The sequence below is a fragment of the Setaria italica genome, chromosome IX (assembly GCF_000263155.2).
Source record: "Setaria italica strain Yugu1 chromosome IX, Setaria_italica_v2.0, whole genome shotgun sequence".
Taxonomy (NCBI): domain Eukaryota; kingdom Viridiplantae; phylum Streptophyta; class Magnoliopsida; order Poales; family Poaceae; genus Setaria; species Setaria italica.
The window spans coordinates 4,202,788-4,222,413 of NC_028458.1; the positions used below are offsets into that span (position 1 = coordinate 4,202,788).

Sequence of the window (19,626 nt, forward strand, 5' to 3'; positions counted from 1 at the left end):
GCTCGATGCTGCACCTGAGGTGTATTTATCTGCTACCTGCTTGATGTCGGTGCTTTATCTGCCTGATGAAGTATAATTGCTGGTCGAAACGAAAACTGAAACTCGTTTGTAGGTTATACAGAATAAATCGGTACTAGTAGAAAACTGATATGCAGCCCAGCTTAACCGCCATGCTCCATGAACGTGGACACCGCGCCAGTAGCTCCATGAACGTGGACACCGCCGGCGCGAGACGCCTCAGCGACCGGGCGTCGGCCCGCGCTGAAGTAGAAGGTCCGGCCGCGCCAGCTGAGTGCCCGCGGTGGAAGTAGTCTTCCTTCGTCCTTGCCTGCATGGCGTTGATCACCTGCTGACCAATTGGGCCACACCGCCGTACTCCATGTGTAGGAGATCTCATAGGGATTGTGGTCGGTTGTCCCCGGTAGATGGCCTCCGCGGTGGGCAGTCCGTGAGGAGCACGGGGCACGGCCACCATGCATGTCGGTGGGGAGCAGGTGCTCTGGTACCTGGCGTAGGCGTGCATGTCCTCGAACCAGCAGACGAGGAGCGATCAGGTCGGCATATGAACGAGTGTTTTGGTGGCCGCCGGAGACCAGGTCGGGTGTGCACCGCCGACACGGACGTGCCGGAGAGGAACCCGGGAAGAGAACGCCGCGACGTTGGTAGAGTGCGAGAGCCGAGAGATCTGCGAGCTTGCGCCGACCGTGAGTATTCATGGACGCCGTCTTCGTCTCCAAGCAACATGGAGAGGATGTGTCGACCCGTACGCAAGCGCCGTTCGCACCCCGGGTAGCTAGAACGCGAGGTGCGTGCGCGGCGCCACGCCGGATACCACCGCGCTGCCGTCGGCGCAACTCGCTCATGCCGACGAGCTTGCTGTCGCAGGCGACGACGCCGGCGTGCTTGCACCGGCCCCGCCATATGGAGGGCATCCCTTCGTCTCCACTCTCCAGGCGCAGGAGCCGGCATCGCCGACGAGGCTCTGGATCGCCAGTGAAGCTCGGCGGTCGGTCGCACGAGGACTGTGGAGAGGTCTCGAGGCCGGCGACTGGTCAGCTCGATCTTGGCCGCACGAGGACGATCCAACGAACAGGAGAGGCCAAGGTGTGGACGGTATTTCATTTACCGTCCACCCCGGACAGTATTTGAGTTACCGTCCACCGCCAGAGTCCGGCAATCCTCGTCGCGCTTGGCTCACGGAGGCGCCCGGGAGCGCCGGTTCCCGTTCTGCGCGGCCGGCGATCGGACCCACGCGTTCCAGCAGCCGCTCGACCGCGGCGTGCCGGCGGCGTCCGTTCATGAGAGCCCCTGCCCGCTCAACATGCCGCCGCCCGCCCGGCGTGGCGCGGCCACCGGCGTATGCATTTGGGACCGTGGCACCGGACGCTCGAGCTCCGCGACTGAGAGTGCGACGACGAACCGGGAGGATTTTCTCGACGTGGCCGCCGGAGTGAAGATCGCGGCGGGTCGCGGCCGTCCGGAGGTGCTAGCGCGCACGGATGGGTGAACGCCAGGAGATGATGAGTAGGCGTTCAACGGTTCAAGACGTGCGCAGGGGGGCGTGCTCAGCCCTGCTTCGTTGATGCCGCCATGGGCTCGCAGTTGCCTCCTGCTTCTGCCGAGGAGATGACTGACAGACGAGGACAGACCGATGAGGTCCCATCTTTTGCCTTGTTCCGCAGCGTCCACATACGTCTCCAACTTTCCTTCTGCTCAGTTTACGCCGCTTCGTGCCTGCTGGTATTAGCAATTTCTGTATGCTGTCTCTGTCAAAAACATGTTTTTCCTTGTGTTTTTGTTCTTCATTCGCATAGTTGGTAGTGAGCACAGTAGGCGCGTTGGCTTTCTTGGAAGCTATGTTGCATGGCACACCAACTGAAGAAAAATGTTGTCCGATCAGCTTTCTAGCTTTGGATTGGATAGGGACAACTGACGGAGCTAGCCAGTGGCCATGCCTGCTCATCTGCCAGTATGTCCTGGCGACATCGGCAGCTTCTTTCTCCTCCTGAAGCAATCCCCGTCCCTTGCCGTCCTTCAATTCCATGACGTCTCCATCCGTGCATGTCCCCGGGGCCTGGGCATGACATGAGGTCGGTCGCTGCCTGTGCTCCACGTTGCGTTCAGTACAACGGCCTCGATCCTCGGCGAGCTGCCCGGCTGGATGGTGCGCCGCCGTGTTCCGGCGCGCTCGACGCCGTCGCGACCGCGCCAGGGGCAGGTCGTGGTGACCAACAGCGCGGGCGGCGGGCGCACAGGAGCCAGCATCGCCGGCGAAGCTCCGCAGCCAGCCAGCCGGGGCGCGCGCGAACGGGCGAGCGGCGGCCAGGCACGCGAGGACGGTGGAGAAGATGACGACAGGTCTCGAGGCCGGCGACTAGTCAGGTCGATCTCGGCCGCAGGAGGCCGATCCGACGGCCAGAAGAGGCCAAGGGGTGGACGGTAATTTACCGTCCACCCCGGACGGGATATGATTTACCGTCCACCCCTAAGCCCGGCAATCCTCGTCGCGCGCGACTCACGGAGGAGCTCGGGAAGCGCCGGTTCCCGTTCTGCGCGGGCGGCGACCGGACCTACACGTTCCCGCGGTCGCTGGAGTGCGGCATGCCGGCGGCGTCACTGATGGAAGCCTGTGCGCACTCAACGCGGGCCCATGGCCATGCCGCCCGGCGACGCGCGCCACCGGCCGGCGCATGCGTTTGCGTGGCGCGGGATGCTCGATCTTTGCGGCGACGACGGTAACAGAGCTCGTAACCACGAGTGGGAGGCGCTCCTCGACGTGGCCGCCGCCCGAGTGACGGTCGCGGCCGTCCGGTGCTCGCGCTCGCCCGCGGACGGACGGCGTGCCGAGGAGATGATGGAGGCGCGCGCGGACGTACGTGCTCGGCCCGGCTGCGTTAATGTTGGCATGGGCTCGCTGGACGACGATCGGCGGCGACGAGCGCCGTCTCCTGCTCCTGCCGAGGAGATGACTGACTCATGAGGACAGACGACGACGGCCCTCTCTTATTCGCTCCGCATCGTCTCGTCCTCTTGTTTGGAGCGAAAGAAATACATGGAGAGATGACCAGCCTGAAGGTTGCCGAGGAGTGGATGGTGGATGAACTTGATTTCAGGATGGATTCATACCAGACCGGCGGAGACGTAGCAGCGGAGTTGTTAGATTCTTTGATCGATGATGTGGTTGATGATCTTCAGACTGGCTCGTTTTTACAGCAGGTGTTGGTCTCCTCTTTAGCGGTACCAGTTGACAGTCATACCAGTTCACAGTGCTTGTTGCATGTGTCAAGAGCCGGCAAGCACCCCATCCCTTGAAATCTTCATCGGGAACGCGCATCTTCGTGCGCCGCTCACGCGGAACGCGCAGTTGGCGGCCGGCATCGAGCGATCGGCGCCCGCGCAGTAGTTCGAGGAGAGGATCTCCGTCGAGACGACGACCAGAGCGCGCGCCGAGCGGCGGCTTGGCGCTCATGAGGCTCGCCGCGAAACCACCGGGATGAGCCCCCATCCAAGAGAGGTTGGTGCCCCACACGTCGCTGCGCATGGCGTAGCTGTTCAGCTGTTGACGATCATGTCCGAGAGCGCCGGCTCCGGTGCGCACATGCTGCAGCAGACGATCACCACGTCGACGTCCCCGGCCTTGCCACGCGTGACGAGGCTGCCGCCTGGAGAACAGGGCGTCACGGCCGAGAAGATCGACGAAGAGCTCCGCCTCCTCGCGCGCCGCCCGACGCGAAGGCTCTTGTCGAGCAGGGGGGGCAACGGGTCTCCTCCCCGAGGCTTGACCGCTCCAGCTGCAGCATGCCCGCCGTGAAGGAGACGACAGCAGCAGCGCCATATTTGTCGTCAAGTGCACCGTCTCAGGGCACCGAGCTCCCAAGACGGCGCCGCCGCCGCGCCAGCAACATTTCCGGGTAAGAGCTAGGACCGTGGGTGGCGCGCGTGGGGATCTAGAGGGACAGCTAGGAGTAGGCCCCTGAATCTCGACGGAGACTCGCGCGGGACGCACGGCGGCAGGGGGCTAGCAGAGGTCGCCGGCGGCGGGGCGGGCTCGTGAGTTGCTCCGGCGAAATCCCGAAATATTTTGCGAAAGCCCCCTGGTTTGGATCGCGATTAATAGTCGCGATTCAAATCGGGACTTTTGTAAAATGTCGGATTAAGTATTTGCAAATCACCCCGATCGCGATCATTGATCGCGATCCGATTTTGAGGTCATATTTTCATAAAGACTTTAGTTTGGATCACGATTATTAGTCGCGACCCGATTTAGACGTATATTTGTAAAATTCCGGATCGAACATTTTTAAAAGGATCCCTGATTCGGGCGGCTCGACGCCCGCCGGTTCACCGGCGTCCGCCGCCGTCCTCCTCACGTTCTGTTCCAGCCGGAAGCGCAGAGACCCGCGCCGAGCCCAGCGGCGCTGTACAGCCCGCAAACAAACCGCAGAGCCCCCAGGAGCAAACGGATGTAGAGAAGGCCTGCGTATCCACTACTGACCCCATCGAGGATGTTCCCTTCGTCGCCGGCGGATCCAATACTCAGTTACTGACGTCATCGGCGCCTCATCTGCTGATGTTGCCTCTCGTCGTTGGCCTCATCTACATCTGCCAGTGCGCACGGCGTCGGGGATCCATTTGACCAACGCATGGTTGCGGACGACTCCTCTACTGCTGCCAGTCCTACTTCTCCTTCCGTATCCGCGGTAATTTCTTGATTAGTTGACTAGCTTGTTGCTAATTCATTGGTTAGTACTTCTCTGATTCGTTGGCTCCTTGCTGATTTCTTGATGGTTATTCTCCTGATTAGTCGACTAGTTCCACATTTGGATTCCTCCACAAATGCTATGTTCCTGTATGTCAACCAAATAAAAAAAAATGTGCAACCATATACAAGGTTCAGACTATGGAAAAAAAACTAGTAGAAAATCAGCTGCATGCAATCCGATACCCTTGTAATTTAGGCTGTATAATTGATAAAGGATGGGTGACAGGCTGTTTGCGAGTTTGTGACCAGTTTCCACTGAATGCTGAATTAGCAGTTTAGCACAGCCTTCAGTGAGTGCTGATTTAGAGGTTCACTCACTCATAGGTGCCTTCTGTGTAGTTGTACCCATGTATTTTGGCTGTTTTGTGGCCACTTTCCACTGAATTTATTAGTAGTGATATAACTGAATGTGTTACTGCTATGCTCCATTAATTTTGACCATCTGTAGGTACACACGCATGTACTCTGTAGAATGAGTTGCTGCCATTTGAAAGTGTTGATTGGCACTTCATGTTAATTTAATTATTAGTATGCATTACCTCAAGAATTTGTTATTGTATATATACTTCATCTTCTTGAGAGATGTTTTCCGGGTTTCAGATGTTCTACAAGTTGGCAAAGAAGACAAACCGATGCTCTCTGTTGAAAGGAGTAAGAGTCTGTTGAACTTCAGCCAACTTCATTTGGCAACCCTGTGCTGGTTACAAACATCTAGTAAACTGAGATTTATATTTTGAATGGGGCCAAAACCTGAAATATGTGAACATTCTAACTTTGCTATTCAGTAGTCAGTTGTGAAAGGAAGAAAACATTCTGAGTGAACTGGTGTCATCCTAATATGTGAGCATTCTAACTTTGCCGTCCATCTGTTTGTTGTTTGTAAAACTAATGAGGAAATAAGGTATATTTTTATTCTTTTCTCTTTTTTTGTTCGAAGGTAAAACTAGATGAGGAAATAAGCTATATTTTTTGTTTGTTCTTCTGTACTGACGTTTTTAATTTTAGCAATCTGAACAGAAGAACCAGCATGTGATCAATCCTGCTTCCTGCAACTGTGAATTTTGTGATGACCGTCTGATAATATTTGTTGTTGGAAGAAGGGTTCAGCTGGGCAGTGGTCTCTGGCCCATGTGTATGCCAACAACAGGTTCCTCAGTGAACTCCGTTTTGCTTCCGCTACATATGAGCCAGCAGAACACTGCGCTCCTGCATCATTAGCAAGCTGTCAGGTTCTCTTGTGAAGAGAATACAATCACAGAACAACCCGATCAATCTCATGGCCAATTGAAAAAGCATGAAGATATGAACAATCGAGACAGAACTGCTAACAACAACAACAATGCATGCTTTATTAGATCATGCTCACGAGATCAGGTGTTACACGTGTGAGTAAAGAATGAATAAAATTGCGCTAACACTGTCAGAAACAAACAGCAATACACGTTCAGAACTTGTTGCTCTGAGCTAAGCTACACTTGTTGCGTCAAAAACATCTACAGATCGCTGATGAACTCCTCGATGAAGGCCGGATCAAACCGCACGAGGGCCTCCGAGAAGATCGCTTCCACGTACGCGTCATCCATCGGCGGACACGCCAGGCCGCACATGTCGTCGTCGTCGTCGGTGAGGGCACTTGGCGTGCTGCTGCGCTCGGGCGACGAAGATACCATCAAATTCTCAGGGCTGACCTCGATCACGTCGCCGTCCGTGGCGGCGGCGGCGCTTTCCAGCTGAGCAGCGCGTGGCGGCACGGCGTGGGCCGCCGAAGAACCCAAGAACTCGTCGAGGCTGATCTCCATTACGTCGTCGTCGTTAGATGCTGGATCTTGCTGCGGCATGGCGGCGCTCGGTTGGTCTTGGTACTCCGGCGCTGCTGGCTCGCCGCCTCCCGGCGAGTCCTCCGTCTCGAAGTAGCTTAGCAGCTCGCTCTCCAGGCTCTGCGCGAACGACATGGCGGCGGCTGCGTCCTCATTCCTCCCATTGAGCTGGCGGCGCCGCGCTCTGGTCGGAGCCTCTGGGTGTTCGACGGCGTCCGCCTTCCTCTTGCCGGCCGACGCCGAGGCCAACGCCGAGGCGCAGCGCGACGGCATGTCCGATCCGGGCCCACGATATGACTTGTGCACTTTTGCAGAGGGCCATGTCGCCGCCGCCGAACACCAAGTGGATAGATCTGTGGTAGGAGTCGCCTCGACCAAGTGGACTCGACGAGAGAAGGATGATCGATCTCGTTCTTGGCGACTCGATCGATCGACTGAAGACGATGCACTGCCGTGGGCGTCTTTTTTATTGACGGTGGGAAGGACTTGCAGCGTAAGTCTGTCCGCACTGGTACCCGTACGGTACAGATATAGCATAAATTTTCATGCTCTGTGGTATTGGGAGCGTCACGGTAAACAACCGGATCGGCTCCGTCCCTCTATTTCCTGCGGCTCCCAGGGATACGCCATTGGCCTCCCGCTGCCACTAGCCTCAACCACCCCGCCCTCGCGTCCGTGCTCGGAGCTGAAGAGAGCTTGCGCTGTCACTTGCTGAAGGAGGGTGCCGACGAGAGTGTGCCTCCGGTGTCGTAGTGAAGAGGCCGAGTGCGGCGGCTCCAACCGTTCTGTTCGGCGCAAGAGAAGGACGCCATCCTGAAGAAGGCGGATTCTCCCCCTAAATCCGAGGGCCTCGGAGGTGGGGGAGCGAAGGAGGAGGCCCAATCCGACGACTGGAGTAGCATGGCAGGTGGAAACAAGTGCGGAAAGGTTTGGAGAGAGCGCAGTCGTCTGCGCAAGCAGCGGCGGCAAGGTTCACCGATTCAGGCGGGCACATTCGAGGAGAGCTCCACCGCGCACTCCAGCCGGCATCCTGCCCAACTCAGGTATGTCCACCCTTGCTACCCCTACGGTTGTCCAAGATCTAGGTTGTTCAGTGTCAAATCTTTTAGGGTTAGTTAGATTGGGTTTTGATGCTTGAGGATATTGCAGCCCGCACGATCCCATTTGCTGCTTGTTGTACTTGTTGGCATTTGCTGCTAATTAACAATTAGCTTGCTTCCATGTTGCATCTCACTTGTTGGTATTTGCTGCTAATTAACAATTAGCTTGCTTCCATGTTGCATCTCGGAGAAAAGAAACATGCTGAGGCAATTTACAGAGGCACATGGGTATTTGCAAATAAAGATCTAAATATTGTGCCTTAATCTAATAGGTACTGAACCTCGACATTCAGACTGAACACCAGACATGCCATTCTATTATGGACCTTTTGCTTCATTACTAGTGCCTTCTCTGAAATGCCTTTTCTTCTGCTTTGTTATCCAGCATAAGTGGCATAGGGATAATGGCATTACTAGTGGGGCAATTCCTCCACTCCCAGTGCATGTAGTTAATTCCTCCACTCCCAGTAGTTAATGTTGCCTAGCATTCTCGGAACCCACGATCCTCACCCTCTTGAAGAAGCCTGGCTCCATCAGCAGCGTTGGGTGGCCGTAGGTAATACTCGTCGAAAACATCAATGATAGCCCGACAGAAATGATGCAAAGCTTTTCGAGTAGTTGACTCACCAATACACACGTACTCGTCAATAGCATCCGCCGGGACACCGTAAGCGAGAATGCGCATAGTGGTGATGCACTTCTGAAGAGTCGATAGTCCTTCCTTGCAAGTGGCATCATACTTACTTTTGAAGTAGTTATCTTGATTTTTAACAACCTCTTTAATGTGCTTGAATAAATGCCAACGCATCCGAAACCTGCAAGAACACTTCTGATATGAGGTACTAGAGACATTGAGTGATCGATACTTGAAATATGCTCAACTTTACCTTCTACGGAACTGCTTATCATTGTAAATAGGGTTTGGAGCAAAGTAGTCGGCTTTGATCATCTTTTGACCAGAAGGAAGGTCCCTCGACCGAATGACCTTTCGTGGCGCATCAAATCGACGGCGCGTGCAAGAGCTCTCTGCTTGCACTAGGTGGCTATATGTCGTGACCTCCGCTTCATCATCATCAACCAAGAAATAAGTGTCATCGTCTTCCTCCTCCATCATCCCGTACCTTCGCAAGGAGCCTGGGTAGCCGTCCATGGCGTTGGTAAAACACGAGGAAGTGAAGTTGTCCATGGTGCTTGGCCACTAGATGGAGGCGTGCAAGTTGTAGCCAGCAAGGATACCAGTTCATATACTTGGCATTGCCGTGCAATCATGCTCCGTGCTTCATGAGTGCAACAATCTACGTCGCAAGAAATATTTGCATGTGATCATACGGATTAGTTTTGCAAAGCTGCACAGGTTGGCCATGCTACTTTGTCCATGTGTGAAATAGAGCTCTTGGTAGTACGCAAGGCAGGTGTACTAACAATTATTACTTAATTAAAAAGTTGTATTACTAATTATTTCACATCCATGATTTAGAATAACCATTCTAAATGATTGTGTTATGAAGAAATGTGTTTGTTATAATGAGATGGTAGTTGAAGATGGTTGAATAAAATATATGTAATATGGGTGTGAGAGAAATTGGCACAAAGGAGAGAATCTCGATGATTAGAATAGAATATTCCTTTTAGAGTATGAACATAGAGTATGACGAGTGCGGACAGGCTAATGGCGTCAACTCACCCCTGGTCGGACTCAAACGAACTGGTGCTGAGCGTCGGACTGAAAAGCTGCCACGATTATCACTTGATTGATACTCCTGAAGCGATAGGTCCATGCGATTATCAAACTGATCAACTGAAGATTAACCAGGGCAGAGGCCTGCTAGGAGAGCAGGGTATGTCCATGTATACCTCTAGTTCTTTCGCTCCATGGCAACGGATCAAGGCGTCGGATCGGTCATTGACGGGAAGCGAGAAGCGTCTCAACGCGCTACCGTGTGCACACGCAGAACTCGGGAAATCGCTGGAGGGCGGCGGCGAGGTCGGGGGAGGCGAAGCGGCGCGGCGGGAGCGCTCGGCTCTTGCGGAAGAGGCATCCAAGTGCTTCGAACGGGTCCATAGCGCTTAATCTCGACCGCGGGATGTTGATTGGACGGCTCTCAGGTACCCAGGGGTGGACGGTAAATGAAATACCATCCACCCCTAGCCATGGTGTCCGGTGGCCAGCGCCACCGTCGGAGCGCCGTGCCGCCGCGACGAAGAGAGGATCGCAGCCTTTAATCGACGACCGACGCGGCAGCACCGCCACCATGCTTCGCGGCTTCTTTTCCGCAAGGCGCGGCGGCAGTGCCGCTCCCGGCCAGCAACCACGGCGTGTGCCGCTGAAGGAGCAAGCGGACGTTGCGGCCCGGCCATGCCCTCGACGACGGCGAGAGCCATAGCTAGCCAGCATCCAATTTTCCGCGGGAACAGAAACGGCCGGAGAGTCTTTCCGGCGGCATTATGCTGATTCGTGCGCTTCAAAGCTGAAGGGATCACCAGACGGCGGCGGCGAGGCTGTCCGAGGCAGGGCAACGCCGGCGTAGCGTGACGCCGAGATTGAGCGCGCGTTCTTGGGGGCGCTTCTACGGCGTCTCCCCGGATCGATCCCGACCATGGGAGACAGATCGAACGGCTTTGACCTACACAGGTGGTGGACGATAAATGAAATACCGTCCACCCCGGACGGTAACTGGAATGCCGTCCTCCCGCTGGTCGTGGCCAACGCCACCCGCTGGCGCGCTGCGACGCCGTGACGGAAGCGAGGAAGAGGACCGCGCCCTTCGCTCCACGCGCCGGCTCCATTGCACCGGACATCTCAGCCTCCCGAGTCCCGACGGCCCAGCGCGGCGGCGCCGCTCCCGGAACGCCATGTGCGCCGGCGCTTGGCGCAGCAACAGCACGGCGTGTGCTCGACCTGACTCTGAGCACAGCAAGACGCACGCCGTGGGACGCCGCGCGCAGGCGTCGCCGCTTCGAGATGCACAGGGATGGACGGAGAGAAGTGGATGGTGGTGGACGTTCTCGGGGAGCCGGCGGACGGTGGCTGGGTTGCAGAGTGTTTGCGTCGGAGGTGGCGGGCGGCTGCACGCACGGTGATGAGAATGACTGCATCCGCTGCAGGAAAGTGCTCTCTGAATCAGGCTTGTCGGAACGGTGCTCTGTCAATGCGATCTAAATAAACCAAAAACTTGTCGGAACGAATTCGATCTACGACAGGAAACAGAGCTCGATCGGGCCTCTGGGTTCATCAGTTTCAGTTCATTCGTTACGACCTACTCCAATTGGTCAGTTTTCCACCAACCAAACTGTCTTCCTTAAATTACTGCAGACAAAAACTGTCTGTCTCTGCTTAATGGAGGTTTCAGCTACCGTGAAGGCCGGCCGAAGGCATAGTTCCAGCATCTGGTGTCATGCTTGAGAGTCTAAAACATCGATCAGGTTGACAAACGGTGCCATTACCTGATGTAGTCTAGGTGGCGTTCTTCACCATAATAAAGGATTGAATACAATAATTTCAGAGTTTGGGTAGGATCCGTTGTAGTCTAGCTGGTTAGGATACTCGGCTCTCACCCGAGAGACCCGGGTTCGAGTCCCGGCAACGGAACTTTTTTTTTTCGTTTATTTTTTTCTAAGCAGTAATCTGCATTTTGTATAGCTGATTTTAGCTAGAGGCAGCCAGGTTCAGTGAAAGAACTTTCAGCTTCTTGGAATGGAATCTGAACTGCAGCCGATTTACAGCAATTGCCGCGCGCGCTTGTTGAGACGTGGTGGTCATAAAGGAGTGTCACGGGTTACATCTCATTTACTAGCCTTGTTGAGCGTCTCATAACGAGCTAACTTGTCGATGAGAGATGGTGAACTTGTATACGAACATGAGCTAACCATATGGACGTTTGTTCTCATACAGAAAATCCAACTAGTCCACCGAATCTTTTCAAACAACATTTTTGGACTCTCCCTAGCCTTATACACGTTAAGATGGTTTAAATGGGTTGAGTTAGCTTTCCAATAACAAAGACAACCCACACGAATGAGCACCATACTCGCACACAGATCCCTTGTACAAATAGAACCAATAGAAGCACCCGTGTACAAATTTGCAAACCGTGGACACCAGAAACTGGATTTTAATTTTTTTTTTAGGTAAAAGTCATAACATCACGCTTTCACCACCAGTCCACCACGCTACGAGCTGTTTCCTCGTGAATCGAGTTAGCTAGTGTAGAGTAAATATCAAAATAACACTATTTTTACATATCCGTGGAACATGAACACCTCTTTCAAAAAAAAAGATCACCTAGGACGCTGGAAATTTTTGGGTATGACTCTTAAGTCCATGTGATCAATATGCCTGTGTTGGAAGACTTTCCTCAAATACTCTATCCCTAGCATTGTCAGCCTGCAAATAACAAAGCAAAACAAGTAATAAGAACATATATTTAGATTATGGAAATATGACGATGTTACTTATGTGTCACAAGTTTCATTTCAATTGGAGTTTGGTTTTGCCGAGTGAAATACTCAAAAAATATAGTCGTGAATAACTACTTGTTCAAAAGTTCTAAACCCTTCCCGTTGGATTTCAGAATGTGATTAATATATGTAAATATATTCTAAACCTCAAATACCAATACGACCTCAGCAACACTTTATTTGAACTTTACAATATATTGAAATACTTTATAGCCCAAACCAAAGTGGATGAACTTTTAGGGCAATTCTTTTGTTTTGGGGGATTACTAACTGGTGAACATTCACTAAATGCTAAGTTTAGTGAACAAAAACTAGAAAATTATTTGAATACTTTAAAAAAATATTTAACTAGTTTTCTGATATAATTGACAATATTAGCAAAATTACTGAACTAGATTTCATTAATTTTAACATGTTCCAAAATTTGTAAAACTATGTTCAAACTTTTGCACCATTTTTTTCAGAAATTGTGCAACCAGGTTTCAAATTGCCTGGTTTCAAAAAATGTTGAGGGAAAATAATTATCTAGCAAATTTTCTTTTCAGAAACAGGGTCTCTATCCCTAGCCATATTGAGTACTCCTTTTCATCACCCAAGGCTAAGGGAATAGAGAGAAGCAACAATTATCAGAAAGGAAAGGAGAACCTACCATCTTCCCCCAGTTTGTCATTGCAGTGATCACTGATAGGAGAGTGACCTGCGTAGCTCCACCAGCTATCATGCCAATCCAGAACCCAGCTCCTCCTAGATGCAATGCAAAACCGAGAACAAGCGCCACAGGAATGCCAACAAGATAGAATGCGCCCAGGTTAACATAGGCACCTAAATGCTGCCATCCACAGCCTCTAGAAATACCTGATGGGAAAAAAAATTGAACCAGACCTTAGTTCAATTGTTTATACAGTGCAACTGATAATAGATTATTGTTCATGGAGGGCAGAAGTAGATACCTGAAAGGACTCCTTGGAGGTTGTCAGTAAGAACTGAAATGGAAAGCAATGGCACCATTCTGGTGACATAATTTACAACCTCTTCCTCGTTGCTGAAAGCAATTCCGATGAAATGGCGCAACGATAGAAGAGTTACGCTCACCAGAACTGCGGTGCAAATTATAATGGATAAGGCGACAACTACTACTAGGCGGGCGCCATCTGGGTTCCCTGCACCTAGCTCATTTGATACACGCACGCTGAAACATGGAAACAGCAGATATTATGTCATCGATTGTAGAAAGCGATATGATTTGATGAATGATGATAACAACATATGCTTGGTCCTACCTTGCAGCTGTTCCAATGCCATATGGGAGATTGTACACCAATACTACTGTAGATATGCTGTTCAAAATTCAAATAGGACATTAATTTAGTAGGCTTTGTAGCACATGATTAAATAGCTTCATAGTTACAGTTATCCCTACCATATAGAGAGCACAGAAGTTTCAAGCGCTGGATTTGGTAAGATCCCAGAAAGCAGAACAAGCAGCTCATATGACCACCATTCAAGACTGTAGGCAAGAAAATTGATTAATTCTCACCAAAAGATTTCGAGTTCAAAAATATTTTTTAGGTCACCCTAAGTGCATGTAGAAAATTCAAAGGTTATGGATAAGAGATGGGACTTCTTAATGAAGTATGTGCATGTCACATTCCCGAAGAAAATTGAACAGGATTTGCAGTCCAAACTGTGGAAATGTCAAACAAAGGCATCATCTATATGGAAATAGGAGAGTAACATTTCCTTACCAAATCATAAGAGCCGAAGGTACAGCCAACCGCATGAAATTGCCAATTCCTTGAAAAGTTTCCCACGTGGGTGCAGCACGAGTTTTCTCACAAGAAGGTGAGAACTTAATATAAAGACCAAGGACTGTGACCTCAACCCAATCACAGATGCTGACTGCTAAAGCAGCTCCAGCATTACCCATCCCAACTTTGTAAACCATGAACCAGCACAAAGGAATGAAGAGAGTGAGTGTTGTCAAGGAGCTCAGAACCATGGGAAAAATTAAGCTCTGAGACTGGAGGAACTTTGAAAGGCATTGAGCCACACTGAAGGCGAATAAACCAGGGATAAGCCACAAGGCATACCTCCCAGCCTCACTTGCTATTAGTGGATCCTGACCTATGAAAGGAAGTATGTCCGGGATGAAAACCCATAAAATGGCGATGGGCACACTCACAATAAGGAGTACAGTTATAGACCTGTAGGTAAATAAAGCTAGCTTATGGTACTGTTCTGCCCCGTAGGCCTGCCCACAAATAGTTTCCAATCCGCATGCCAGTCCCATCTAATCAAAAGTACAAATGTATCAGAATGAAGCAACGAAAATATAAATAATACATGGCATAAATAGAAACCAAGCAACCAGGATAAAGTACGGAAGCAATCATTATCTGATTAGTTTTTTTTGTCAGCCAGGTCTTCAAATTGGTTATTCTATCTATCCGAAGATGGGGTTTTGTAGTTTGAGAAGGGTATGGAGGAAGAGCATTGCTACAATTTGAGGGCTAAAAACTAAAAAGGACTTGAAAGCAAAACTGTTTGTGATACAATTACCATCTGATCAAGCTCCCAACTCACATCAAGTTCGTAAAAATATACTCTCTAGGTTCATTTATGTTTGTCCTAAGTCAAACTTCTTTAACTTTGATCAAGTTTAGCCCTCCTGTTTGACCACTTTCTGCTGTTTCCATGTTTCCAAGTTTAGACTTGTACTTCCAACCCACTTAGTGCTCAGTCTTCCTAAAGGAGTGGATGGAGCCCATGTAACTGATGCATCTTACTTTAGCTTATATAACTAATAAGTAATGCAACGAGATTGAGTAACTTTTGGTCATCATCACGCTCTGCGTGCCTTTTGACGAAGTTCTTCCCTCACTCCTACCAGTGCCTCTGGTCAGAGCGGAGATGATGTGATTCGATCTGTGGTCATCATCAAATACTATCAAGAAGCAAACACGACCGCGCATTCCCACGAACACTTCGCCGGCGCCGGCCGCACGCCGACAAGGCCACTAGACTAACTGCACCGGCCGGCCACAGTGCCACACGTTCCTATCCTGATTCCTATCAGGGCAACTGGGGAAGCTGTGATCACAAGCAAGCAGCACACAGACCGGTCCAAATCCTGTAGCGGGTGGCCGAGTCGTCGAGCTCGCGTCTCTTCTTAATAAATAAAAAAAGTAAATAAAACAAAAAAAAAGGTGGGGAGGGGTTAATTGGGCTTACGAGGACGCTGAATCCCGATACGTTGGTGAGCGAGTTGGCGATGGCGGCGCCGGCGAGCGGCACCTCGCCGAGGTGCCCGACCATGATGGTGGAGATGAGCTGCATCGTGAGCTGCAGCAGCGCCACCGCGATCATGGGCGCCGCCAGCGACGCCAGCCGGCCGGCCTCCGCCGTCGCCTCGCCCCACCACCCTTCCGAACAAGCGCCGCCGCATCGCCGCCACCACAAGCAACTCTTCCCTCCCTCCGCCTCCGCGTCCTCCTTGCCCGCCGGGTGCGGGATCAGCAGCGGGGCCTCGGAAGAGCCCATCGGTCGGTGGCTCCTCTTCCTCCTCCCGCCGTACCGTGCCCCGGGGACCCGGGCACCGCCGCAGCCGAAGCGGATGCCAAGTTTGTTTGGTCTCTCTTGTCTGGTGGAATCGCGGCGGAGACGAGACGACCAGCGGAGGGTTTATATAGATTATTAAAAGCAAAACAGCGGAGGGGAGGCCGTGGAAAATGGAGCTGAAGCCGACGGTGGTGGGGTGGCTACGAGGCTTCGATGGCACATGCTGCTGACGGAACGGGACCCTTTGGGAGGACGCTGTGGTTCTGCAGTGTGCCCGCAGCAGCAGCGGCAGAGAAATGCGTGGCAGCGTGACCGTGCGTGGCTGAGTGAACAGTGCAAGCAGCTACCACTAGTTTGCTGTGCTACACGGCGCTTGTATTTTTCTCTTTTCTGCCAGCAAAAAATGACGTTTGATTGACGCTGATGGGTGCTAGTCGACGACTCGACGTTGCTAGACGAGTCTTTGCCTGTTCAGATTGTCAAGCCCTTCAGTAATGATTTTTTTTTCCAACATTTTTTGGGCCGTAAAACTTTGCGCATAATGTATAATTATTACATTTGAGCATTTAAAAATCATACGAGTACATTTATATTGAAATTAGTTTTGTAATCATATTGTGTACTTATGTTAATTACAGGTAAAATTGAGCTGGGAGATTAAAACTCTAGAAATCTACTAGTAACTGGCCTAATTAGCTGATCTCGAAGTCTCCAACTATAGTAAACTACACGGAGATCAATATGGTCACTTGGCATCAGTGGGACTAATCTAGTGCCATTGGCGGCAAGTACGTGGGCATGGACACGATTAAGAGTAGCTACTACAGCTCGTACCATATATTTTAAAGCCTTTGTATAAACTATCTTTTCTGTTATTTCAGACAGCAGCCGCCTAAACAGTTGAACATGCATTTGATTGGTCTTCCATCTTCTTCGTCTAACGAACTATGAATATCACGTGTGGACACCTGTACGCAGCACTGACTAGGTCCACAAGCCCATACGCCCGCATGGCGGTCAACATGTGGTTATTTAATTACCAGCAGCCCAACTCCACGGAGGATTAGTTAATTAGTCCATCATCAGGCTATTTTAATTAGAAATTTCAAATGCAACGTGTTTCTCTTGTCTAGAAAATTAGAAATTAACGAAATGGCCTTGCTCATCTCATGATTTCTGTATTTTGCGGCAGCAGCGTTTGTTTAATTTCTACCCGGCGAATTTCCAATAATCTGACCGCCCGGCCGGCTCCTCCAACTCTCGAGATTTGGTGGCTGCATTCAGAGGCTAGGCTGACTCACCTAATGGAAAAAACAGGACACGCGTGGAAAACGTGGACGTGTGAGGGGGTTTGGTGTCAGGTCTTGTCGGGGTCAAAGCTGAGTATTGGCGAATGGCGATCAAAACCGTGCATGTTCAAAAAAGGATTCTGAACATAAGAAGCCGGCTGCTGCTGCACCTGCACGCCTGTGCCAGCATTATTTAATTTATCCAACTGTGTCATCTTTCATAAACTTAAAAACAAACTGTAGCAGGTATCCCGTATAGAATGAAGGATCTTCAACTTGTGAATTTCAATTGCTGCGGCGTCAAGCAGCAGCCAGTGGTCACTTGCGAATTTTCATCCCGGCCAGTCAGAGGAAAGGTAAGTGGCGTAGGGAGACGTGGCTGATGCTGAACACCGGTGGCAGCGATCCTTGGCACCGCATACTAAGAAGAAAGAAGATCAGTGGCGGTCTATCCAATGTTCATTGCTTGGAATATTTGGAAGGAGAGAAATCACCGAGTGTTCGAAGGAAGAAGCCAGCAACCGACGCAGATGTTGACCATGACAAGGAAGACAAATTAGCGTCATAGTGCGTGTGGTAGCCCTGAATTGGACTAGTGTATCCTCTTTTATTAATGCTAGTTAGAGTTCAGGGAAACCATTTATTTATGTAATATTGTAACTGCTGTAATTTTAAAGTTTTTCCTTCTTAAATGAATCAGCGCTATTCCTTAGTTAAAAAAATAGTAAAAATAGTCAGAGGAAAGGTTTGAACACGCTCGTATCTTTCACAGTGATCAAAGTTTTTTTTTTAAGGAAGCGATCAAAGATTCAAAGTAACATTCTCCGTGTGCTCCAGTGCATCAGACATGATGGCGGCAGGGGGCTGAACAACTTGAGTACTTGACAGCTTGACGTCTTTATTGCTATTAACATTCTGTCCCTTCGACGAACGTAACAACCATATCTGGGCTAGTTCGGTGAAGCTCCCGCCACTTCTAGCTCCACCATACGTCACTGTTTATATTTAGCTACACTGTTCACGGAAGCCGGTTTTCTCTCCCCTCCTTCTCCCCCTCACAGACCAGTAAAGAGCTGGTGGAGCCACAAATTTTGGCTTCACTGGCTCCAGCTTCTCTCACACCCCTGCCATGCACAGTGCAAGAGCCGGAGGCAGATGGAGCGGCACCAAACGAGCCCTTATTGCTATGACGTCTCCAATGATATAAGTCATTTGATAGCTCATTCTCCTGTTGATGTGATTCTACGTACAAGATAGATTTGAATATCGTCACTGTGAGAGAGTTGTTTCTGCACTCCACGTATACTTATTAAACTGTTCAACTAGTAAAAAATTGATTGAGCTAGAGCTTTGAGCTAGACTATTGGAGCCGCCATGATACACTTCGTAGTTCTTGAAGTCATGCAGCAGACAGCTTTATTAGCGCATAGTACAAAGCAAAAAATAAACAGGTTGGCCATCAACGAATTCATCAGAAAGGTTTCATGGATTGGAGCAACGAACACAAATCGGTCTCATGCAAGCACAGCTGAAACAGGTCAGTCTGGCCGATTTGCTTGAACTCGTGGCCGAGGACGACGGCCTCCTTCGATCCCAGGTCGAGCTGGACGAGCCCAACCCCCTCCATCTGCAGCATCACGGCGCCGCTCCTCTCCCCGAACCCCAGGAACCGCACCGAGTAGCTCGGGCCCTCCATGGCCGCCCTGGCGATGGCCTGCCTCCGGATCACCACCTGCCGGGTCCACCTCGCCGAGCCGTCGTCCTCCGCCAGGGTCCACATCGCTATGGCGCCGGCCTCCGGGACCAGCAGCCCAGCCTTCCGTCCGGCGACGCGGCCAGGAGGAACCCCGTGTCGAGGCGCTGGGAGTACCTCACCCTGGTGAGGTAGTCCGGGGGCAGCTCGATCTGCGTCGCCTGCCCTGTGCCGGTGTCCAGGACCTTGACGCCGGGGTCGAGGCATCTGTGGCACAGCCAGTGGATGATGGTGCCGGCTCCGAGGACGACGGGGTGGGCGCCATTGCCGGACGGAACGTCGTAGCAATGGCGCGGCAGGAGGCGGGTGTCGACGACGGCTCGCCATTTGCCTTCCTTGGACGAGAAGGTCTGCGTTCGCAGGCACCGGTCGGCGATGAGCAGCTCGAAGGAGCGGCCGGCGTCTCCGACCGCGACCAACGCCGGCGGGTACTCGTCCTGCACGGCCGCAGGAGGCAGGCAGGTCGTGTCGCCGGTGAGGCTATTGCAGACGCGCAGCTTGGGGGCGCTGGCTGCCTCCCGCTGGCGGAGGACGACGAGGCCGCCGCGCGCGGCCACGGGTTCGAACGCCTCCAGGAGGCCGGCGTCGAAGCGGAGGCGGTTTCCGCGGAGCGCCTGCTGCGCGACACGAGCGGGGTCGTCGGTGCAGGACCCGCGGTGCACGCAGGAGAAGCCGAGGAGGAGGGAGGGGTCGAAGCCGCCGCCGCCGTCCGTGGCGCGGCGGGCGGTGATGGCGTGGCGGAAGTCCGGGCCGGCGATGGCGCGGCGGACGGGCTTGGAGGTCGCGGCGCAGCGGACGACCGTGGTCGCGTCCGTGCGCGCCAGGATCTCGAGGAGTGGGTCGAGCGGGATGGGCGGCGGCGGCGGGGGCAGCGGTGATGCCGCCGCGG

General features: G+C 52.1%; 1 protein-coding gene and 1 non-coding gene across 2 annotated transcripts; one reads left to right on the forward strand and one right to left on the reverse strand.

The window, feature by feature from the left end:
• Positions 1 to 11,195: 11,195 nt before the first annotated feature.
• Positions 11,196 to 11,268, forward strand: TRNAE-CUC. The gene has a single exon. It is a non-coding gene; the product is annotated as a tRNA-Glu (tRNA).
• Positions 11,269 to 11,695: 427 nt separating this feature from the next.
• Positions 11,696 to 15,832, reverse strand: LOC101756198 (protein DETOXIFICATION 12). The gene is made up of 7 exons (XM_004981520.4): positions 15,369 to 15,832; positions 13,883 to 14,427; positions 13,558 to 13,644; positions 13,418 to 13,474; positions 13,088 to 13,326; positions 12,787 to 12,992; positions 11,696 to 12,063 (listed from the first exon to the last, which is right to left on the reverse strand). The coding sequence occupies exons 1-7, from the start codon at positions 15,675 to 15,677 to the stop codon at positions 12,007 to 12,009; spliced, it is 1,500 nt and encodes a 499-aa protein (XP_004981577.1). The 5' UTR covers positions 15,678 to 15,832; the 3' UTR covers positions 11,696 to 12,006.
• Positions 15,833 to 19,626: the final 3,794 nt, after the last annotated feature.

Bases quoted from the DNA above. Each gene is read 5' to 3' on its own strand.
- LOC101756198 (XM_004981520.4), bottom strand. From the start codon at position 15,677: ATGGGCTCTTCCGAGGCCCCGCTGCTGATCCCGCACCCGGCGGGCAAG. The intron at 13,475-13,557 runs GTAGGGATAACT...AATTTTGAACAG, and splicing joins ACTTCTGTGCTCTCTATATG to CATATCTACAGTAGTATTGG. The intron at 12,993-13,087 runs GTATCTACTTCT...TTTTCCCATCAG, and splicing joins CCTCCAAGGAGTCCTTTCAG to GTATTTCTAGAGGCTGTGGA.